At 40.1% G+C, this 18448-nt stretch overlaps 2 protein-coding genes across 5 annotated transcripts in view; one reads left to right on the top strand and one right to left on the bottom strand.

Moving 5' to 3' along the window:
- Positions 1-5898: 5898 nt before the first annotated feature.
- The window catches only part of LOC144649290 (uncharacterized), a 36885-nt gene continuing 24335 nt past the window's right edge, over positions 5899-18448 (bottom strand). For both annotated transcript variants that reach the window (XM_078508766.1, XM_078508765.1), the window contains exons 3-6: positions 8777-8841; positions 8604-8684; positions 8071-8196; positions 5899-6527 (exon numbers count right to left, since the gene is read on the bottom strand). In XM_078508766.1, coding sequence (XP_078364892.1) covers positions 6052-6527; positions 8071-8196; positions 8604-8684; positions 8777-8841 — 748 coding nt within the window. In that variant the 3' untranslated portion in view covers positions 5899-6051. The remainder of the gene's footprint in view (positions 6528-8070; positions 8197-8603; positions 8685-8776; positions 8842-18448) is intronic.
- On the top strand, positions 10643-18375 carry LOC144649275 (uncharacterized). 3 transcript variants are annotated; one of them, XR_013569873.1, is made up of 2 exons: positions 10643-18142; positions 18227-18375. XR_013569873.1 is itself a non-coding variant. In XM_078508748.1 (2 exons), the coding sequence occupies exon 2, from the start codon at positions 11125-11127 to the stop codon at positions 17704-17706; it is 6582 nt and encodes a 2193-aa protein (XP_078364874.1). In that variant the 5' UTR covers positions 10643-10794; positions 10879-11124; the 3' UTR covers positions 17707-18375. The 3 variants fall into 3 exon arrangements, 1 of the variants encoding a protein (XP_078364874.1); XR_013569874.1 differs by having other exon boundaries at positions 18208-18375; XM_078508748.1 differs by having other exon boundaries at positions 10643-10794; positions 10879-18375.

Raw genomic sequence — 18448 nt, 5'->3', positions numbered from 1 at the left:
ATTGAAGTGACCATATAAACATTGAGGACTCTAAAATTTGTTTTCATTGCGTGACAATTTGTCATAACGTGGCGGAATTATCATCGAAATAGACTTTCACCCTTACGCTTGCAAAACACTATCCATTCATTTTGTCAGCCCTGTGATTTTCACTCTCTCTTTGAAAGTAGAAACTTATTTTGGACTTTTTGCTGCAATGCTAGTGAAAATAAACTCTTACCACTTTCGTGGAAGGTAAACAAGTCGTAAAATTGTCAATAAGTCAATTTTAGGTCGTGCGTAAGCAAGTTGATGTTTTTCACTTCGCGATATATAAATTATACTTTGTGACGAGCAACACCGAAAAGCATTTTCCAAACCATTTTTCCGAACACCTTTGACGTTAATATTTGGATATCAAACATGTAATTAAACTTCTACCCTGTAAGGCAGCGTTTTGATGAGTACTAATAACGAAAATGAAGTTTAAAATTTGCTTACAAGACTGCCGGTGACAACTTTTGTCTGTACATTAAATTGCAAAATAAAAGAAATGGTCTCAAGCTCAAAAAATAAAATACAATATCTTTAGTGTTCTCTGACTGTAAAAGAACGCTTAATATTTGCTGAATATTTCAAGCAAAACGAACCTCTCGCCTAGTAGTTTTTGAATGAAGTAAACTGCGCGATTCAGTTATTTTAAAAGGAGGAATAATAAATCAATGGACATTGACAATAACTACAAACTTATAAATCTCGACTCATTCAAGTTGCTGATAACGGTGGGAAATGGAACAACTATAGAGTATAATAGCCTTTAGTAACAGGACGGCCATCGCGATCGACAGATTCAAGATTCTTTAGTATTTCAACGTGTCTTTTTTTGATTATCATGGATACATTTGACCTTCCACTGCAGCGGTTTCAAATGAAGGCAAGTGATTATAATGGTGAAGATTCCTAACTGAATAACTTGGGATGATGGTATCGTTTATGAATATGGCATTCACGGTCCTTTCATTTGACCGCAACCATTGTCTGTTTTCAACACAATCACTGACAAAACAGAACAGGACTATTCGGATCATTCTTGATCGAGGGCAGAATTGAATCACCGTACTTCCTCCGAGCGTTCACAAATCACTGATGTAAATGTTGAATTCTGAGGAACTTGATGCTGATTGAGGGGTGAATGACAACAAGGAGCCTGCGTACATCAGTTTGTTCGAAGAATGCATGAGTAGTGACGGCATAAAAGGGCTGAAAGGATTCCCAGCGCTACCATGTGAACATGCAATTCAGTCAGATGATTTCCATGAGTCCGTGCCTGGCAGGTTGAAAATTTTCTCTGAAACGGCAAAATAGATTTTCTTGTCCTTGCGTTATCTGAATTAAAAATCAAAACAAAGATTAAATAATTTTTTCGTGATGGATATGAATCAATAAAAGCTAAACATTTTATTTTAGCTCACTCTTTTGTAGGCTTAATTCATAAGTTTCTAAAATTTATAAACAGGCCTCGAATTGTTATGGATGGCTAGTGACTTTCACCGGCTTATTTGGCACAGATTCGTGGTTGAAGCTCGAAAACTTCGAAAAACTTGTAAGCCTTGTTTGTTAGTTTCAATGGAATGTTCTTTCAAATACTGTAGCATACACGATGCAAAATAATAATAGGTTGTATAAGGAATGATTAAAAGAATCCCTCGGTTTCATCGAGCTGGATATTTTTGGAGAGATCGAATTCACAGATTTCAGAATAAAGTCCGACATTCGTGGACACTAACATGCTCGTTTTCGTAATTTCCTTCCACTCTTTTCAAATGCTCAGATCATTTATTTACTCTAACTTATGCACTTCTTAGTGTACCTACATTTTGGCCACCTCCAAGGCAATCGTTTCTAAAGAAATATACATACATACAAAATTAAATTTACCTTCATAATCCTAAATTTCCAGGCCATTTACCCCGGCTCTTTCTTTTGCTCAATGACCCGGCGAATCCTGCGACGCCGCTGTTGTTAATAAGTATGACTCTTTGGCGCTGTTCGCGGGAAAGACTTTTTGTTCGAGCTTGATAATTCGATCGTTCACGTTCAAATAAATAAATACGATTCCAAGTAGAAATCCCACGATACAGAAGAAAAATAGAAATATTAAGGCAAAACGCGAAACGCGGTCATCGAACCGTTTTCCTGTAGGAGTCATTTTGATCACGGGTCTTGATTTAGCTGATGTAAAAAGTATCGGGAATTTAAATTATGCATACGGGCCAGTTTATTTGTTTAATGGTGTTAAGGCATTTATGCAAAATTACACTCCAGAGGGATTTAAAATCTGACACCTTTTGTTTTTATTATTTACCTTTAGATCCAGTGCAAACATTTCCGTCTGCCTTTTAAGTGCGCCCAATTTCTCTGCTTTCTCTTTTTCTTTCTTTAGTTTTTTAATAACATGATTGAAAGGTGTAGCACTGAAGAAAATCAGAGAACCTCCTAAGCCTGAGCTGCAGAAAACATATTGCCATATTCTTTAATAATGTGCTGAAAATCGTTACAAATCAAGCTTATATCAAAGCAAAGAAACCACCGTGACTTTAATTGAGGAGGGGGAGGGGGAGAAAGTGTATGTGTAATTTTTACTTTGCAGCTTTCTATGTCCCATCCTCCCGATACCCTAAAGGAAACGTCTCGTCATTCCTAATATGGGCTAAAAATAATAGCAAATCAAGTTTATATCGAAAATAGGAATATATATTGTAACTGGGAACAATATGGACGCTGCCAATTTTTCGCAGTGGTCTGTTCTGTTACAGCTATAAATAATGATGTAATTAACGTGTCGAAAAAACCTGAACGGAAGATCAATGAACAGAAAATACTGAGCAAGTTGCATGCGCCTGTTTGCAAGACTGAAGAAGGAAATGTGAAAGGCAATTAAGGAAACGTTATCAGTTAAAGAAGTATAGGAGCCAAGTAACGGTGAAATAATATTGAACGTGTCCAAAACTGAACGCGTTTGCAAGCCATATATGTCACCGTATGTTCTTGTATGAGACGCATATGTCATTATGTGAGGGGAAGGCTGACTTTACAGGAACCGGGTAATAACTTCCTTTAACCTGTATCTATAGAAACAGCGTTAGTCAAAAATCGCTGATATCCTCAATCTAGTGTGCAGTAATATGAAATAATCTCAGTTTATTCTTTATTGATTTATTTTGGTTCATCTAAAATATATTTCACTTGAATATTGATCTGAAACACGTGCCTGCAATAAGACGAAGGCGGCTTTCAAAAGCACTAAATTTTTCCTATAATTCTTATATTTATTACAGTTATTTTTTTGCATCTTCATGAAGAAAAAACACTTCATAAAACAACAATGAATTTGAAATGTCTTTCGAATCTTCATCCTCAACCCCGTCCTCAAAGTATTTTAGATGAAAAAATGGTGGAAATTCACGGTTAGTTAGTAATTATTTTTTCTTTAACCTGTAATTTCCAGAAGCAAGAAATAATTGTTTGATGTATCTCCCAATTTCCTTATGGGGTTGAACTAGCCATTCTTGCTCTATTTTGGCTAACAAAAGACAAAAAAAACCCGGTGCATTTCAGAGAATCGACTCGATCATGCGTCGCATGATCGAGCTTGTTAATTAATGACTCTGTTGGGCTGTGGCTTTGACATTTATTGAACAATGTTTTATCATGGTTAGTCAAATTATTATTGTAGACAAAACATTTGATGTGATTGGGAATATTTTTCTACTTATTGAAATTTGACGGCCGGACTTGTTAACCGTCCCTGACTATCATTTCATGTATACAAAGTTTTGTATTTACTAAAACTGAACTACAGTGCCAAAACGTTTTAGGTGTCAAAAGTCAGGAAAAATTAATATAAATCAGCGCTGATTTATTGATGCTACATGAAGCTCTGTGTTTTTTGTTTCGATAATAATTTGTATCGTGGCTTTGTCACAGTTACCACAGCAATGTTTTTATCGGCATGGTGAGCAAATGTGGACAGGCGCAATTTGAAATTTTAAAAATTAAAAATTAAAAAAAGGAACCCTTCAGCAACTTGTATTATAAACACCATAACTTCATACAAATTTATTCACTCTTAAGCTTGCTGTGCGATAAAGTTCTTAACCCCGTAGGTGACGACGATTATTGATATAAAATAACTGGAATTTATTGTTTAGGTAACTGAAATAAAATCCAGGAATAATGAACAAGGCCGCCTTTGGCTGAAAATGATAAGACTTAATTCTGTAAGCGCAGTTACATAGATTTCGCATCTTTTTCATCCTTTCGGACCCAATGCAAAAAACTGTTTTGAATTTTTGGGCGTTTGAGAAGAGTCGCCTTGTGTTGTTTCGCAAAGTTGCTGTCATTGAAGTTCATTTGAGCCAAACGAGCCAGAACGGAGGGTAAATGAAATTTATCAAAAGTCGCGCAGTGCGTTGGCGACAACTCTCGTGAAAAATTTAAAGCGAGATGGCATTCGTACAAAATGGATCCAAATTTCAGAAGATCGCCATCGCGCGTATGCAGCTTAGCGCAAATGAAAATGGTGCATACAATAAAATAATAAGTAGTATATTGTGTTATAAAACAACATTCAGTATTTGCTGGAAATTGTAGTGGAACGTTTGTAATCTGGCGGAGGCACATTTTTTTTTTAAATAAAATCCATAAAATTATCTTAAAAGAGTATTGCAGGTTTAAAAAGCCGCGAAAAATGCCACCAATAAAGTTTTCCTGACGTTTAAAAACATGACTATAAAAGGGCTTTTTACAGGAGGCTCATCGCTAACATGCAACACATGTGATTAACAGTCTTAAAATACAGTTCAAAAAAAGCGTCAAAAGAATATCCCCAGTTTCCACCGTTGACTCGAACAGGAAATCTGTAAACTTTCATAATAACACATGCGATATATGAAACGTAAGAAACCCCGAATTCAACGAGAGTAGCTATAGAAGTAGATGAAAGCACTAACGTTGGCGGCAACGTAGAGCGAGAGTGTGATTGCTTGCTCGAGCTCTGCTTGGGTGGTTTCAACCCTTCACGAAATTAAAGCTACTGTAACTATTGGCCTTCTTTCTGGAGTTATGGCTATTTTTTAGCAACAGCGAAGTATAAAATTGTCGCATTGTTTAAGTTTTTTCTTGATAGTGTGCGGGGCAGTTTTATAGCCCTGCCACACAGGGGAAGATGTGTTAAACTCTCGTTTAGTCTGTCCTCCGTCGTTCAGCAGGAGTGTACGCAGTTAAAAACGTTAATAATGCATCACACCCGATTTATGCTGAAAATTTCTTTTTGCTTGAAATCGTATCTTTTATCAACGTCATACTGCGGAAACTTGCATGGTGTTAGCCTAATAGTTCTTTCCGTTTCTACGACATGTACATTAGTTCGAGCATACTCCACTGATAAGTCTGATCTTTACAGCTATTGCCAGCTGGAAGGGATTTCTTCACTCGTCCGCACAAAGCGGTTTAGCGGGAAAAGTTTATCGAAAGCAAACAACTGTCCGGTATGTCTCCCTTAAAGTTTTCCTCCACTCAGGCGATCTATGGTCTACACGAATAGCCCGGGCAGTTGCGTATTTCCTGCTCAGTAAAGCGCTTGATCAATCGATTGCAAATTTAGCGGTTTGAATAGAGTGCTGCTTTCTCGGCATTATAAGTTGCTGCAATATAGCAAGGGTCCTCATGATCAATACAGCAGTCAGCAACTGAATTGGAATCAGTTATTTTGTGGCGTTAACAAACTGGATCACAGGCTCTGGAGACGACATGGCAGTGAAGCAAACAAGACAACATTTTGATTGATCTTTCTACAGTTTATTGTAGTTATCATAGTTTACACTACATCGATGTGAATCGCCCGCTTGGATGACAAAAAGCAGAAAACTTTATCATGGTTTACATCTTTCTCTAAAATATCTAGTTTCTGTTCAGTTTTACGTTACATTAAATCAAGACAGTCTACGAAATCCCTGTTCTGTTTTTTTTTTTGGTAGCCTTTTGATGGCCCCTGTAGTGACAGCCTTCTCGTCAGTTGGTACACACAGCGCAAGTGAACTCCCTCCCGGCGACGTATGGACCGCACGGTAGTGAGCCACACTGTCCTTGCACGGGGTACAGTAACGCACTACTTTTGTCAGCCTTGGTACCAGGGACAGACTCTGCGTCTCCGTCAACACAGATGAAGTCATATCCCTTCTTGTGACCATAGTATCCAGTCATCAGGTACCCATGGTACTCCTCGGTCCAGCCAGATGGACAATCATTCCGTGCGGGCATCATAAGCATTGAGCCACGTGACTTGGTGAAGCAAACAGCACACGGTGCCTCATAGTTATGGAGGTTCTTCTTAAATATGACGTTATCACTGACTTCATACTCAGCGCCATACATGTATCCTGAGTTCTGAAATCCGTTCTTGTATCTGTCATACTTTGGATTGAGCGGAAGACAAAGGTAGTTCACTCCCCCGCCTTGGTGGCCATTATATTCACCACCAATTCTTCCTAACAATATCGAAAAGATGATCGTTATTCTTAAATAACCAAAAAAAGGTTGAATTTGTTAATTTTAATTTCTACATGTATACGATTACATGTTTTGGTTTTAATTTAATATACTTGTCAAGTGTATCAAGTGTTACTAAAAAAATAAGTCGAAAACTAAGTTGCTTATTTTCAAACACATAATCTTTGTCGTAGTGTTAGTCCGTGGATCGATTGTAACCTAATGTGTTTGTATAGGTAATCACATGATTTCGAGTGCAATTTGGGATAAATAAGCACGAGTCAATTTTTCAAAGGCTATCAATTTGTAGTCTTTAAAAAAATTACGAGTGCTTATTTATCCCAAATTGCACGAGAAAAATCATGTGATTACTTATTAATAATATTCATGAAAAATTGCGAGAAAATAACATGCACAAATCTTGTACAAAAACAATTTATTCAAACTCGGCAAATATCATCACGCGTTCATTCAAAACAAGGTCAAAGCCCAAACAACGTACAGGTTCCTTAATGTTTTCAAAAGTTTTTTAGTCAAAAAATCTGGCTTAACAAAAGATTCTGGGTTTTACCTCTTCCAAAGATTTCCTTCTGCTTCTAATACTTGTCGAGCTTTGCTTGGGCGCTTTCCACTCGACGGTCAGCCAAGTGAAGCTGTTTCGCTTTTCATTTCAACACTTCCTTGAACGAAACAATTCTCTGTCTCGTACAATAGAAAGCCTATAAGTTCTGTCATTTAAGTACAGTGTCTTTCAAGCGATGTAAGCATAACTTTGAGGCTATCTGGTCCATAATCTTCGAAAATGTATTTGTTGTGTTTGAATTCGGCGAATTCGGCGTAAATAAATTTGCTCAAGCAAAGCGTGAAGCTTAGTCAGCTTGTAGTTTCGATTTCGTCGGCAATTTCCTTTTTAGGAAACCAGTTATTCCAAAACGAGAACGAAAAACCAGTGCTTTTCAGTGCTATGGTATTTACGGCTGTCTTCTGGTCCTCTACTGTGCTCAAAACGCCAGCCATTTTTTTTTACTCGCATCTCGAAGCAGATCCAAACTTCACGCCATTCAAATCGCGTGGAAACGTTTGATTGGCCCTCTGTGGCTGCCTTTGTTTATTAACCAATCAGGATGCCGCGTTTTTTTGTTTGTTTTTTTTTTTGCACTGAATTTCGTCATTTCTGCATCGAATTTCTTAAAAACTGCATTTCTCTAAGCCAATCAGATTTGAGAAATGTTTTGATGTATATTATTAAAACTTGTAATAAATACATTTTGTAAAATACCTAATGGGCTATTCTCTGTTTCTATGCTGATTTGAATAAAAATCTTGAAAATTTAATCTTGTTTTTTTTTTTTTTAATTTTGCTTTATTTCGTTTTGTGGGCATACCAAACAAAAAGTTGTAGCTGTTATTGTATTTTATCAACAAAAACTAATTTATTGGTTAACCTGGTAGAAAGGGAAAGAGGCCTGGCTTTCCTTTTAAAATTTTGCCATAGTGATTTAAAATCGTGTCAAAACATTGCCCTTATAAGTCACGTCTTACCTTTGTAGACAATTTCAGCACCACTAGGGCATGTAGTTCTTCCCCAGCGAACATACTGCACCCCAGACTTCCCATCTTGGCCTTTTTCTCCTTTAGCTCCTGGTGTTCCTGGTTTCCCCGACTCTCCTGTAAATAATAAAGTCTGCTTGCTTAGCTTCAATAGCGTTTTTCAAGCCAGATACTGTCTGTTTGATTCCTTGACATTTTCTTACCTTTACTATTGACTACACCACTTCGGTAAAATTTTTCATTCCAATCAGACTAAAGAAATCAATTTTTTACAAATGAATTCAGAAATAGAACATTTCATCTTAGCTCATCCTGGCTGGTATCATATCTCTTTCAACTTACTCAACTCGTTATTTTTTCTAGCTTATGATTTTTTTTTAATATTGTATTACCTTCTGTTTTCTGCTGTAGGTATATGCCCTATATGTACGTTTCTATTTTTCAAGCTTTGCTACAATAGTTTATATCCTACTCACTATGTATGCAGCTTTCTTATTACTTTAAAAGCGATTTCTAATGCATACCTTTTGGCCCAGTTTGCCCGGGTCTACCGGGAGGACCACGCATTCCCAAAAAGCCCAGTCCGTTATTTCGGTTGTCCCGTTCTGAAACAGAAAGGAATTGGAGTGTTGATTACACAAATAAAAAACTGAATGAAAAACAAACTCTAATTTAGTGATAAATTTAGGCTACGCACCTTGAAAGTATTTGGACAAGAACCAAGGATAGCCAGATTTTCCGGGCTGTAGTAGTGCTTCAATTCTACAGAAATATATTTATTACAGTTAATTTTTATATTCACAACTAACAAAAACACTTTTAAAACTGCACAGAAATTATTCAATATCACTATCAAAACGAAATTCTAGAGAACAGCTTCAAATTAAAATAACCATTATTTAGTACACCTAGGAAGGTGATACACTTGTAAAATGTCCTGATACACAAACTACAGAAACCACACTGACAAGAGTACAGCAACTACACAAACTACAGGAACTATACAAACTACAGCAACTACAGGAACTATACAAACTACAGCAAAAACAGCAACTACACAAACTACAGCAACTACACAATCTACAGCAACTACATAAGCTACAGCAACTACACAAACTACAGCAACTACACAAACTACAGTAACTACACAAACTACAGCAACTACACAAACTATAGTAACTACACAAACTACAGCAACTACACAAACTACAGCAACTACAGCAAAAACAGCAACTACACAAACTACAGCAACTACACAAATTACAGTAACTACACAAACTACAGCAACTACACAAACTACAGCAACTACACAAACTACAGCAACTACACAACTACAGCAACTACACAAACTACAGTAACTACACAAACTACAGCAACTACACAAACTACAGCAACTACACAAACTACAGCAACTACATAAACTACAGCAACTACACAAACTACAGTAACTACACAAGCTACAGCAACTACAGCAACTACACAAACTTCAGTAACTAAATGACAGCATTTTCACAAATTACAGTAATTATACAAACTACAGCAACCACACAGTCTAGTGCAAGCCGAGTGCGATTACACAAAGTACAATAACTGACACAATCTAATGAAGCAGGGCTGTAATGGAGAATTATTTGCCAGAGAAAACATTTTTTTATGATTTTTGCCATAGTCACATATTTTTATTAGCTGGCAGCAAATGTTTAAAAGCGCAAATGTCCTCTTCGCTGATGTTTGTTTAAGCTCTGAAACAGCTGTAACTTTAAGCGATAAAAGCTCGAAAAGAATGAATGAAATTTTATCAGTTCTCCGAAAGCTTCCGTGATATTTTTAAGCCGTACACTTATATTTATTAGAACTTAATGCTCCCAATCCATGAAATGAAAACAAGACAACAAGTTCAGTGGTAGAAAAGGGGTAAGGGATGAAGTGCTCGAGTTGCCAATAGGAATCATGCAGGGTATCACAGGTTAGTTGGTTGGCAACGAGAGGTTGGGAACAAACACAACCACTTTTCATGGTTCCCAAGAAACTGGGGTCCTAAGACCCTTGGGAACAAACACAACCACATTCCCTGGTTCCCAAGAAATTGGGGTCCTGAGACCCTTGGGAATAGTTCCCAAGAAACTGGGGTCCTACACTGTAAGACCCTTGGGAACAAACACAACCACATTCTCTGGTTCCCAAGAAACTGGGGTCCTAAGACCCTTGGGAACAAACGCAACCACATTCCCTGGTTCCCAAGAAACTGGGTTCCTAATCTCCAGGACCCTTGGGAACAAACACAACAGCCAACAACAGCAACACTGGGGGCCCACTCTACAGGGAAAGCTGACCCTGTGAGGCTTTGGGGCAAAAGGGCGAATTGTATGGAGCACTTCATCCCTTCCCGTGGTTTATTTATTTTAAGAAAAACAACACTTAGGTAAGATGGTCTTAACCTATTGAAAAAGATCAGAAATGAAAGTCAGTAAACGAATAACAGAATGGTCGAGTTAGTATATGCCAGCTTAACACCTAAGGTAATAGTTATATCGATGTCCCAAGAAGAAGAGATATTGCTCAATGTAGCTACCATTGCGTGCACGTTGTGCGGACCTATATTACGTCACGAATTTGCATCACGTGACCAACCATGTGCGTTGTTCTCGCTTGGATTCGCCATGTTGTTTTTATTTCTTTACCTTGTTGAACATTTTGGACCTAACGAAACAGTCGGTAAGAGTCATATTATTTGCAAAATGTACCTACATGTACTTCGATTCGTTTCCTATGTTTACTAGTTCATATTTGTATTTGTAGAAAACCTGAACTATAGTTGGTATGCCTGAACTGAACCTGGATTGTTAGAGTGTAATCTTGAAACCTGGATCGTATCATGTATTAAAAGTTCTGAGTTTTTGACGTTAAATTTGACTTTGAATCACTACATAGCACTTGGGCTGTGTAACAGTTTTCGACTACTTCGCCTTGGAAATTATCGGAATTGGAAATTTGGTGGATTGTGTGGAATGCGAACGGCGAAACGATTTGTTGTGTTTACGGAATATGTCAGACGAACAACCTGAATCGCCACTGGAAGCGAATGGATTCTTCGATACCGCAGCTAATGGTACGAGCGACGAAATTGGAATGGAAGAAAGGAGAAGCACAAGGGATAGACAAGCTAGTGTTATGCAAGACAGGGAAGGCGTCTTAAACGAAAAGAAACTCGCTCTTCAAAAATCACGCGCCGCCCATATTGGAAATTTGACGAAGGTTTATAATGAAATTGTTCACCTTACCGAAAGCGATGCAAGTCGTGAAGATGTGTCGAAGGAATATGCGAGATTTGATGAATCTTGGCGTAAATTCGTGGACGCTCACGAAAGTTATCTGAAATTATTGGATCCTTTTATGGACACCCTTGTTTTGGAACAGACACAGAAGACATACGATGAACAGCTGCAACGAAAGCTCAATCTCGACTTCACCGTGCGATTATGGTACAAGGACAGAGAACCCGAACGAGGAGATAACTATAGTGAGTTTTCTCGCGGAACGCAAAGGAGCAGACGAAGTGGGGTTTCCACGTCGAGTTCAAGATTGTCTACAGTGTCTAGAAAAAGGGAGAAATTGGCCCTGGCGCAATTGAATCTACGACAGTTAGGGATTAGACAGCAGTTTGAACAGGAAATGCAAGAAATTCGAAGGAAGAAGGAGCTAATAGAAGCAGAAATGGAGACTGAAAGGGCGGCAGTCTCTCTTCAGATTTATGAAGAGGAAAGCATGGAACAATCACGCGAGAAATCCTTCCTGGGTTATTTAGAGCCTTCACAAAGGAGTAAAATTCCAGATAGCTCAAAGGTCAGTGTGAATGATCATTTAGACAATACAACCATAGTTACTTCAACCCTGTCGAATCAGAGAGCAGCCTTACCCCGTAGGACTGAGCAGGTTGATTTAATTTGTCCTGGATCTGTGGAGCCAACTGATTCTATTCCGGCGTTGACTACTTTGGCTGGAAATGTGTCGACCGCGCCGGCACCCATTATACGAAACCCACAGTGTACACCTCCCAACCTTGTGACAAGTAGGAGTTCCTTGCCAAAAATTGAACCCAGGCAGACATCAGTTGGACAACGTGTTAGTGAAACTTGGTCCTCTTCTTGGCAGATGCCTCGACCCTATGTGCCGCCAGTCGTGAAAGTAGAACCAGCAAATGAGCAGTTCGATAGTGGTCAAGAGATGGTAAAGGCTTTGAGACAGGTAGTTTCCTCACCTAAGGTTGAGTATCATCGGTTTGATGGTGATCCATTGAAGTACGTCACCTTTATGCACAATTTTGAAACCTATTTGGAAAGGGATAATCCGGATGAGTCCAGGAGATTACAACTTCTCATACAACACTGCACAGGAAAGGCAAAGGAAGCTATCGAAAGTTGTTCAAATCTGCGTAACGATGGTTACCGAGTAGCAAAACAAACCTTACGGGAGAACTTTGGAAAACCGCATGTGATTGCGGAGGCTCATGTTAAGAAGTTGTTGAATCTGCCTTGTATGAAGAGTGTGGATGGACCTTCGTTGTTGGAGCTCAGCAGACATTTGGACACCGCAGATCGAACTTTGAGCGGCATGGGTGCTGAATATGTGTCCGATCTTAATCACATGAACACTTTGCGAGAGCTCGCAAAGAAGTTGCCAATGTTTCTAAGAGGGAGATGGACCGAGTGTGCTGGGAGGATTATTGCAGCCGACCGCAGACCTAAGTTTCAAGACTTTGTAGCATTTGTCAAGGAAAGAGCTAAATTGGTGGACAACGAGTTTGGCCGAGATATGGTTACTGGAACTTTGAAGGAGACACCTCCTAAAAGAAACAAAATGAATCAAAGTGGAAACTTCCCAAGCCTGTCAGCATTTGCCACTGGAACTGGACCAACTCGCGATGGTCAAAACGAGAATGCTAGAGGATCGAAATTTGTGGATGCCCCCGCGCCTTGTCAAGTTTGCACAAAGCAGCATGACGTTTGGAAGTGTGGTAAATTCAAAGGCCTCACCTATGAAGAGAAGTGGAAAATTGTGCAAAGTGGTGGACTGTGTAATAAGTGTCTAGTTAAGGGACATATTGCCAAGGAGTGCCCGAAAGTAAATTTCAAGTGTCAAAGGCCTGGTTGTGGAGGTAGTCACCATACCCTGATGCATCGCCCCGCTGCTGGAATTCGAAGAGACCTTAACAGTATGAACAGAAACACTGCTAGTCAAAACAGTAACTTTGCAACCGCTGCTATTGCAGAGCAACATTTGCAACCAAGTCAAGGGACTGCTAGGTCAGGTGACGTTACTGGGGCCGGTGATGGAAATGGAATTGCTGTGGCAGCTACTGGGGCTGGAGAAACAAGAGTGTGTCTGGGAATTATCCCTGTTAAGGTTCGAGGGAAGGGCAACGAGATTATTCAGACATATGCCCTTCTTGATAATGGATCAGAGGTGACATTGTGTCATGAACGATTAGCTAACAAACTTGAGCTGGAAGGAGAAAGGCTTAACTTTACGCTGACTGGAATGACTGGTTCAACTCAGATGGAGAGTCGTGTGGTAGACTTGACTGTAATGTCTATGGATGAGTCAGTTGTGGTGGAGTTACCGAGTGTAAAGACAGTCGCACAGATGCCTATCTCTCCAAGTTGTATTCCAAAGAAAGAAGATCTTGCTTGCTGGCCTCACCTACGAGGCATTGACATTCCCGAAGTTGGAAATAGAGAAGTTTTGTTGTTGATTGGTCTTAAAGAAAAGCCTAGTCTCTTCCTCCCATTAGAGTTTAAAGCTGGTGCAATCGACGAGCCAATAGCTATCCGTTACAGCCTGGGGTGGACAGTGATAGGTCCGATGGGTGAACGCAAAGAAGATGAACATTGTTCGGTGAACTTTGTCCGAGTTACATCTGCGGATGACATGGATTTGGGCGGATGTTGTTTGCATGAGAATCCTTCGACTAAGGCAATTGACAAAACTGGGGTGAAATTCGAAACTGCAATGTGGTCAGAGAGTGTTGGCAATTTTGAGCACAGGGAACCCATCGAGAGGCTAGAGCAGCGAGCTGTTGTAAATCTCCCTCCGTTAAAGGAAGAAAAGGAAGAATTAATTGACTGTGACATTGACAATGATACCCTGCACCAGCAACTTGAACGGCTTTGGAAGACAGATTTTGGAGACTCTGTGATTGGGACAACAGTCTCACCATCAGTTGAAGACAAGTTAGCCTTGAACAAAATGGAGGAATCCCTACAAAGAGTTGGAGAGCATTTCCAAGTTGCATTGCCATGGCGACAAGGATGCCCAGAACTACCAAACAATAGACCTGTGGCGGAACAGAGGTTACAACTTCTAAAGAAGCGACTCCTTAAGGATGAAGATCTACTCCTGAAGTACCGTACCACAATGCAAGAGTACATAATGAAAGGTCATGCCCAGAAAGTTCCAACAGAAGAGCTGAATTTGAAAGAGAAACCAGTCTGGTACCTGCCACATCACCCTGTGACACACCCGTTGAAGCCAGGGAAGGTTAGAGTTGTATTTGACTGTGGTGCGAAATATCGTGGAACCTCCTTGAATCAGCAATTATTGCAAGGCCCTGATTTGACAAATCCGCTTGTTGGAGTGTTGATTAGATTTCGGCAAGAGCCAATAGCTATTGCAGCCGATATAGAAGCTATGTTCCACCAAGTCTATGTTGACCCCGAAGATAACAATGTGTTGAGGTTTCTTTGGTGGCCTGATGGGGACCTGGAGAAAGAACCAGAAGAATACCGCATGGTGAAACACCTGTTTGGTGCAACCTCCTCGCCTAGTTGTGCCAACTTCTGCCTACAGAAGACAGCGTCGACATGCCTGGAAGAGTTTGACCCTGAAACAATTCAGACTGTGATGAGAAACATGTACGTTGACGACCTGATGAAATCTGTTTCTTCTCCTGAAACCGCAATAAAGTTGTCAACACAGTTACGAGAGCTACTGAAGAAAGGAGGGTTTAGGTTAACCAAGTGGCTTAGCAATGACAGAGATGTACTGGTTGAGATTCCTGAGTGTGAGAGAGCAAGTTCTGTAGTTAACCTAGACATAGAAGACTTGCCAACTGCATGTGCCCTTGGATTGAAGTGGAATATAGAAGCTGACAAGTTTGTCTGGGATGTGTCAACCAAAGTTCAGACTCTGGCCAAAGTAAAGCCAATGACGAGACGTGGTATCCTTTCACTTGTGAGTTCGTTGTTTGACCCGTTAGGATTCATTGCCCCTTATGTTATGAAAGGAAAACTTTTACTACAAGACCTCTGCCGGAGGAAGTTGAGCTGGGATACTGAGATAGAAGAACAAGACAAAGTTCAGTGGTCTCATTGGCTGGAGGATCTTTTGAAGTTGGAAGAAGTCCAAGTTGACCGATGCTTCAAACCAAAGCATTTTGGCGAAATTAAGAATGTTCAGCTGCACATTTTCTCAGATGGATCGCGTGTGGGGTACGGAGCAGTAGCCTATTTACGCCTTGTTGATGTCTTTGACCAAATCCATTGCAGCTTTGTTATGGGGAAAGCCCGATTGGCTCCCATTCACGAAATAACGATACCGAGATTAGAGTTAACTGCCGCGGTTATTTCTGTTAAGTTGAGTGGAATAATCAGAGAAGAGTTGGAAATTGAAGTGGATCGAGTGAATTATTGGACTGACTCTACTACAGTGCTGAAATGCCTTAACAATGACTCTAAACGGTTCCACACCTTCGAGTCAAATCGCCTCACGGCCATTCGCAGTGGATCATCCGTTTCAGACTGGAGATATGTCAACCGAGACGACAATCCAGCAGATGATGCATCAAAAGGGTTAAGGCTTGATGACATGACAAGGAATAGTCGGTGGTTGAATGGCCCTGCATTCCTCTGGAAAGAAGAAAACTGCTGGCCTTCAATGATTGAAGTACCTGAGCTAAAGGACAGTGATGCTGAAGTAAGAAAGGAAAGTCGAATTTATGCTACTAGTGTAGCACAAGATCCATTTGACAGCTTGATACATCACTACTCTTCCTGGTGGAAACTGAAGAGAGCATTCGCTTGGCTGTTACGCTACAAGCAGTTTATACGAAGCAAAGTTTGTAAGAAGAAAGATGCTACCCTTAATGATGGCTGTCCTTCTGGCAAACCAGAAGTAAGAATTGGAAACCTAACAGTCGTTGAGCTTCAGAAGGCTGAAGAAGAAGTAATTCGACGGGTGCAGAAGTCGGCATTCCCAAATGTGTATAAGGCACTCGTCAACATGTCGTCTGGTTCAAGTGAACGACAGATCAAGAGGGTCATAAAGAAAGAGGGATCCTCGATTTTCAAGTTGAATCCGAAGTTGAGAAATGGGTTGTTGTCAGTTGGTGGAAGACTGGAGTGTGCTCCAATAGATGAAGATTTGAAGCATCCATTTATCCTTCCCAGTCACCACCATGTCACAGAACTGATTATCCAGTATCATCACATTAAGGTTGGCCACCTCGGTCAAGAATCCGTTCTGACGTCCCTGAGGGAAAGGTTCTGGGTTGTAAAGGGACGTTCTGCAGTGCGTCGTGTGTTAAAGAAGTGTCTTGATTGCCAGAGAAGGAAAGCGCCCACTGGAGAGCAGTTTATGGCCAAGTTGCCCGAAGACAGAATTACTCCACATGAACCTCCCTTCACATATGTTGGTGTGGACTATTTTGGGCCTATAGAGGTGAAGCAAGGAAGAAGTCGAGTTAAACGTTGGGGTTGCCTATTCACATGCTTAACTGTCCGTGCTATACACTTGGAAGTTGCACATAGCCTGAATACAGATTCCATGATCAATGCACTGAGGAGATTCATTAACCTCCGAGGATACCCGAAAGAGATTCGCAGTGACTGTGGCACAAATTTTACCAAAGCAGATAAGGAGCTTAAGGATGCTGTTAACGAGTGGAATCAGCAAACAATCAGTGGGTTTTGTGCGCAAAGAGGTATCGAATGGATCTTTAACCCTCCTGCAGCAAGTCACATGGGGGGATCATGGGAGAGAATGATAAGGTCTGTACGCCAAATCCTGAAGGCTCTTTTGAAAGAACAGGTGGTATGCGATGAAGTCTTGTCGACTGTTCTAACAGAAGCAACTAACATTCTAAACAGTAGGCCGTTAACACGAAATAGTGATGACCCAATGGATGAAGAACCCCTTACACCAAATCATCTGTTGCAGCTGCGACCATGTGCCAGTTTGCCCCCTGGAATCTTTGAGAAGGAGGATTTGCATTGTAGACGACAGTGGAGACAAGCGCAGTACTTAGCAAGTGTATTCTGGAAACGGTGGATTAAGGAATATCTTCCTACCCTCCAAGAACGAAAGAAGTGGAATGAACCGAGAGAGAACCTTAAGGTTGGTGAACTCGTTCTTCTGGCAGATGAGAATTACCCAAGAGGTCAGTGGCCATTAGCCCGAGTTGTGGAAGTGTTTGAGAGTGAAGATGGATATGTGCGTTCTGCAAAGGTGCTAACAAGTTGCACTGTTGTGACTCGTGCAAAGCGTCGACGAGAAAGAGAAATCAAAGTGACAAGAACTGTTCTTACCCGACCAATCACCAAGTTGTGTCGCCTTGAAATGTCAAGTCCTTAAGCAATTTGTACTGTCAGGAACATTTCCTTCAAGTATGATGCATTTGACATGTATGCTGGACATTGTAAAGTTGCGGTTAACATGGATCAAACTTTGTATACTCATCCTGTCAATCACGAGTGGACAACAACGAGTGGACACCACTTAATGACATTTAAAGTTGTGTTTTATTGACGAACAAAGAACTGTGTATTTACCTAAAATAAGGATGTTTAAGTTCGCAACGTTAGCTGATAAGTATGGTGTAAATGAAACTATTTCTAGAATGTTCATTTAGGGGCCGGTGTAGCTACCATTGCGTGCACGTTGTGCGGACCTATATTACGTCACGAATTTGCATCACGTGACCAACCATGTGCGTTGTTCTCGCTTGGATTCGCCATGTTGTTTTTATTTCTTTACCTTGTTGAACATTTTGGACCTAACGAAACAGTCGGTAAGAGTCATATTATTTGCAAAATGTACCTACATGTACTTCGATTCGTTTCCTATGTTTACTAGTTCATATTTGTATTTGTAGAAAACCTGAACTATAGTTGGTATGCCTGAACTGAACCTGGATTGTTAGAGTGTAATCTTGAAACCTGGATCGTATCATGTATTAAAAGTTCTGAGTTTTTGACGTTAAATTTGACTTTGAATCACTACATAGCACTTGGGCTGTGTAACACTCAAGGCCAACAGCTGTAAGCTTGAGTTGGCATACAAAATGTTAACAATACTAACAACATCTTAATAAGCA

This window comes from Oculina patagonica, chromosome 4 (genome assembly GCF_052425735.1).
Source record: "Oculina patagonica isolate OP01 chromosome 4, crgOcupat, whole genome shotgun sequence".
Classification (NCBI taxonomy): Eukaryota; Metazoa; Cnidaria; class Anthozoa; order Scleractinia; family Oculinidae; genus Oculina; species Oculina patagonica.
This window is presented reverse-complemented; position numbering and strand designations above follow the sequence as displayed.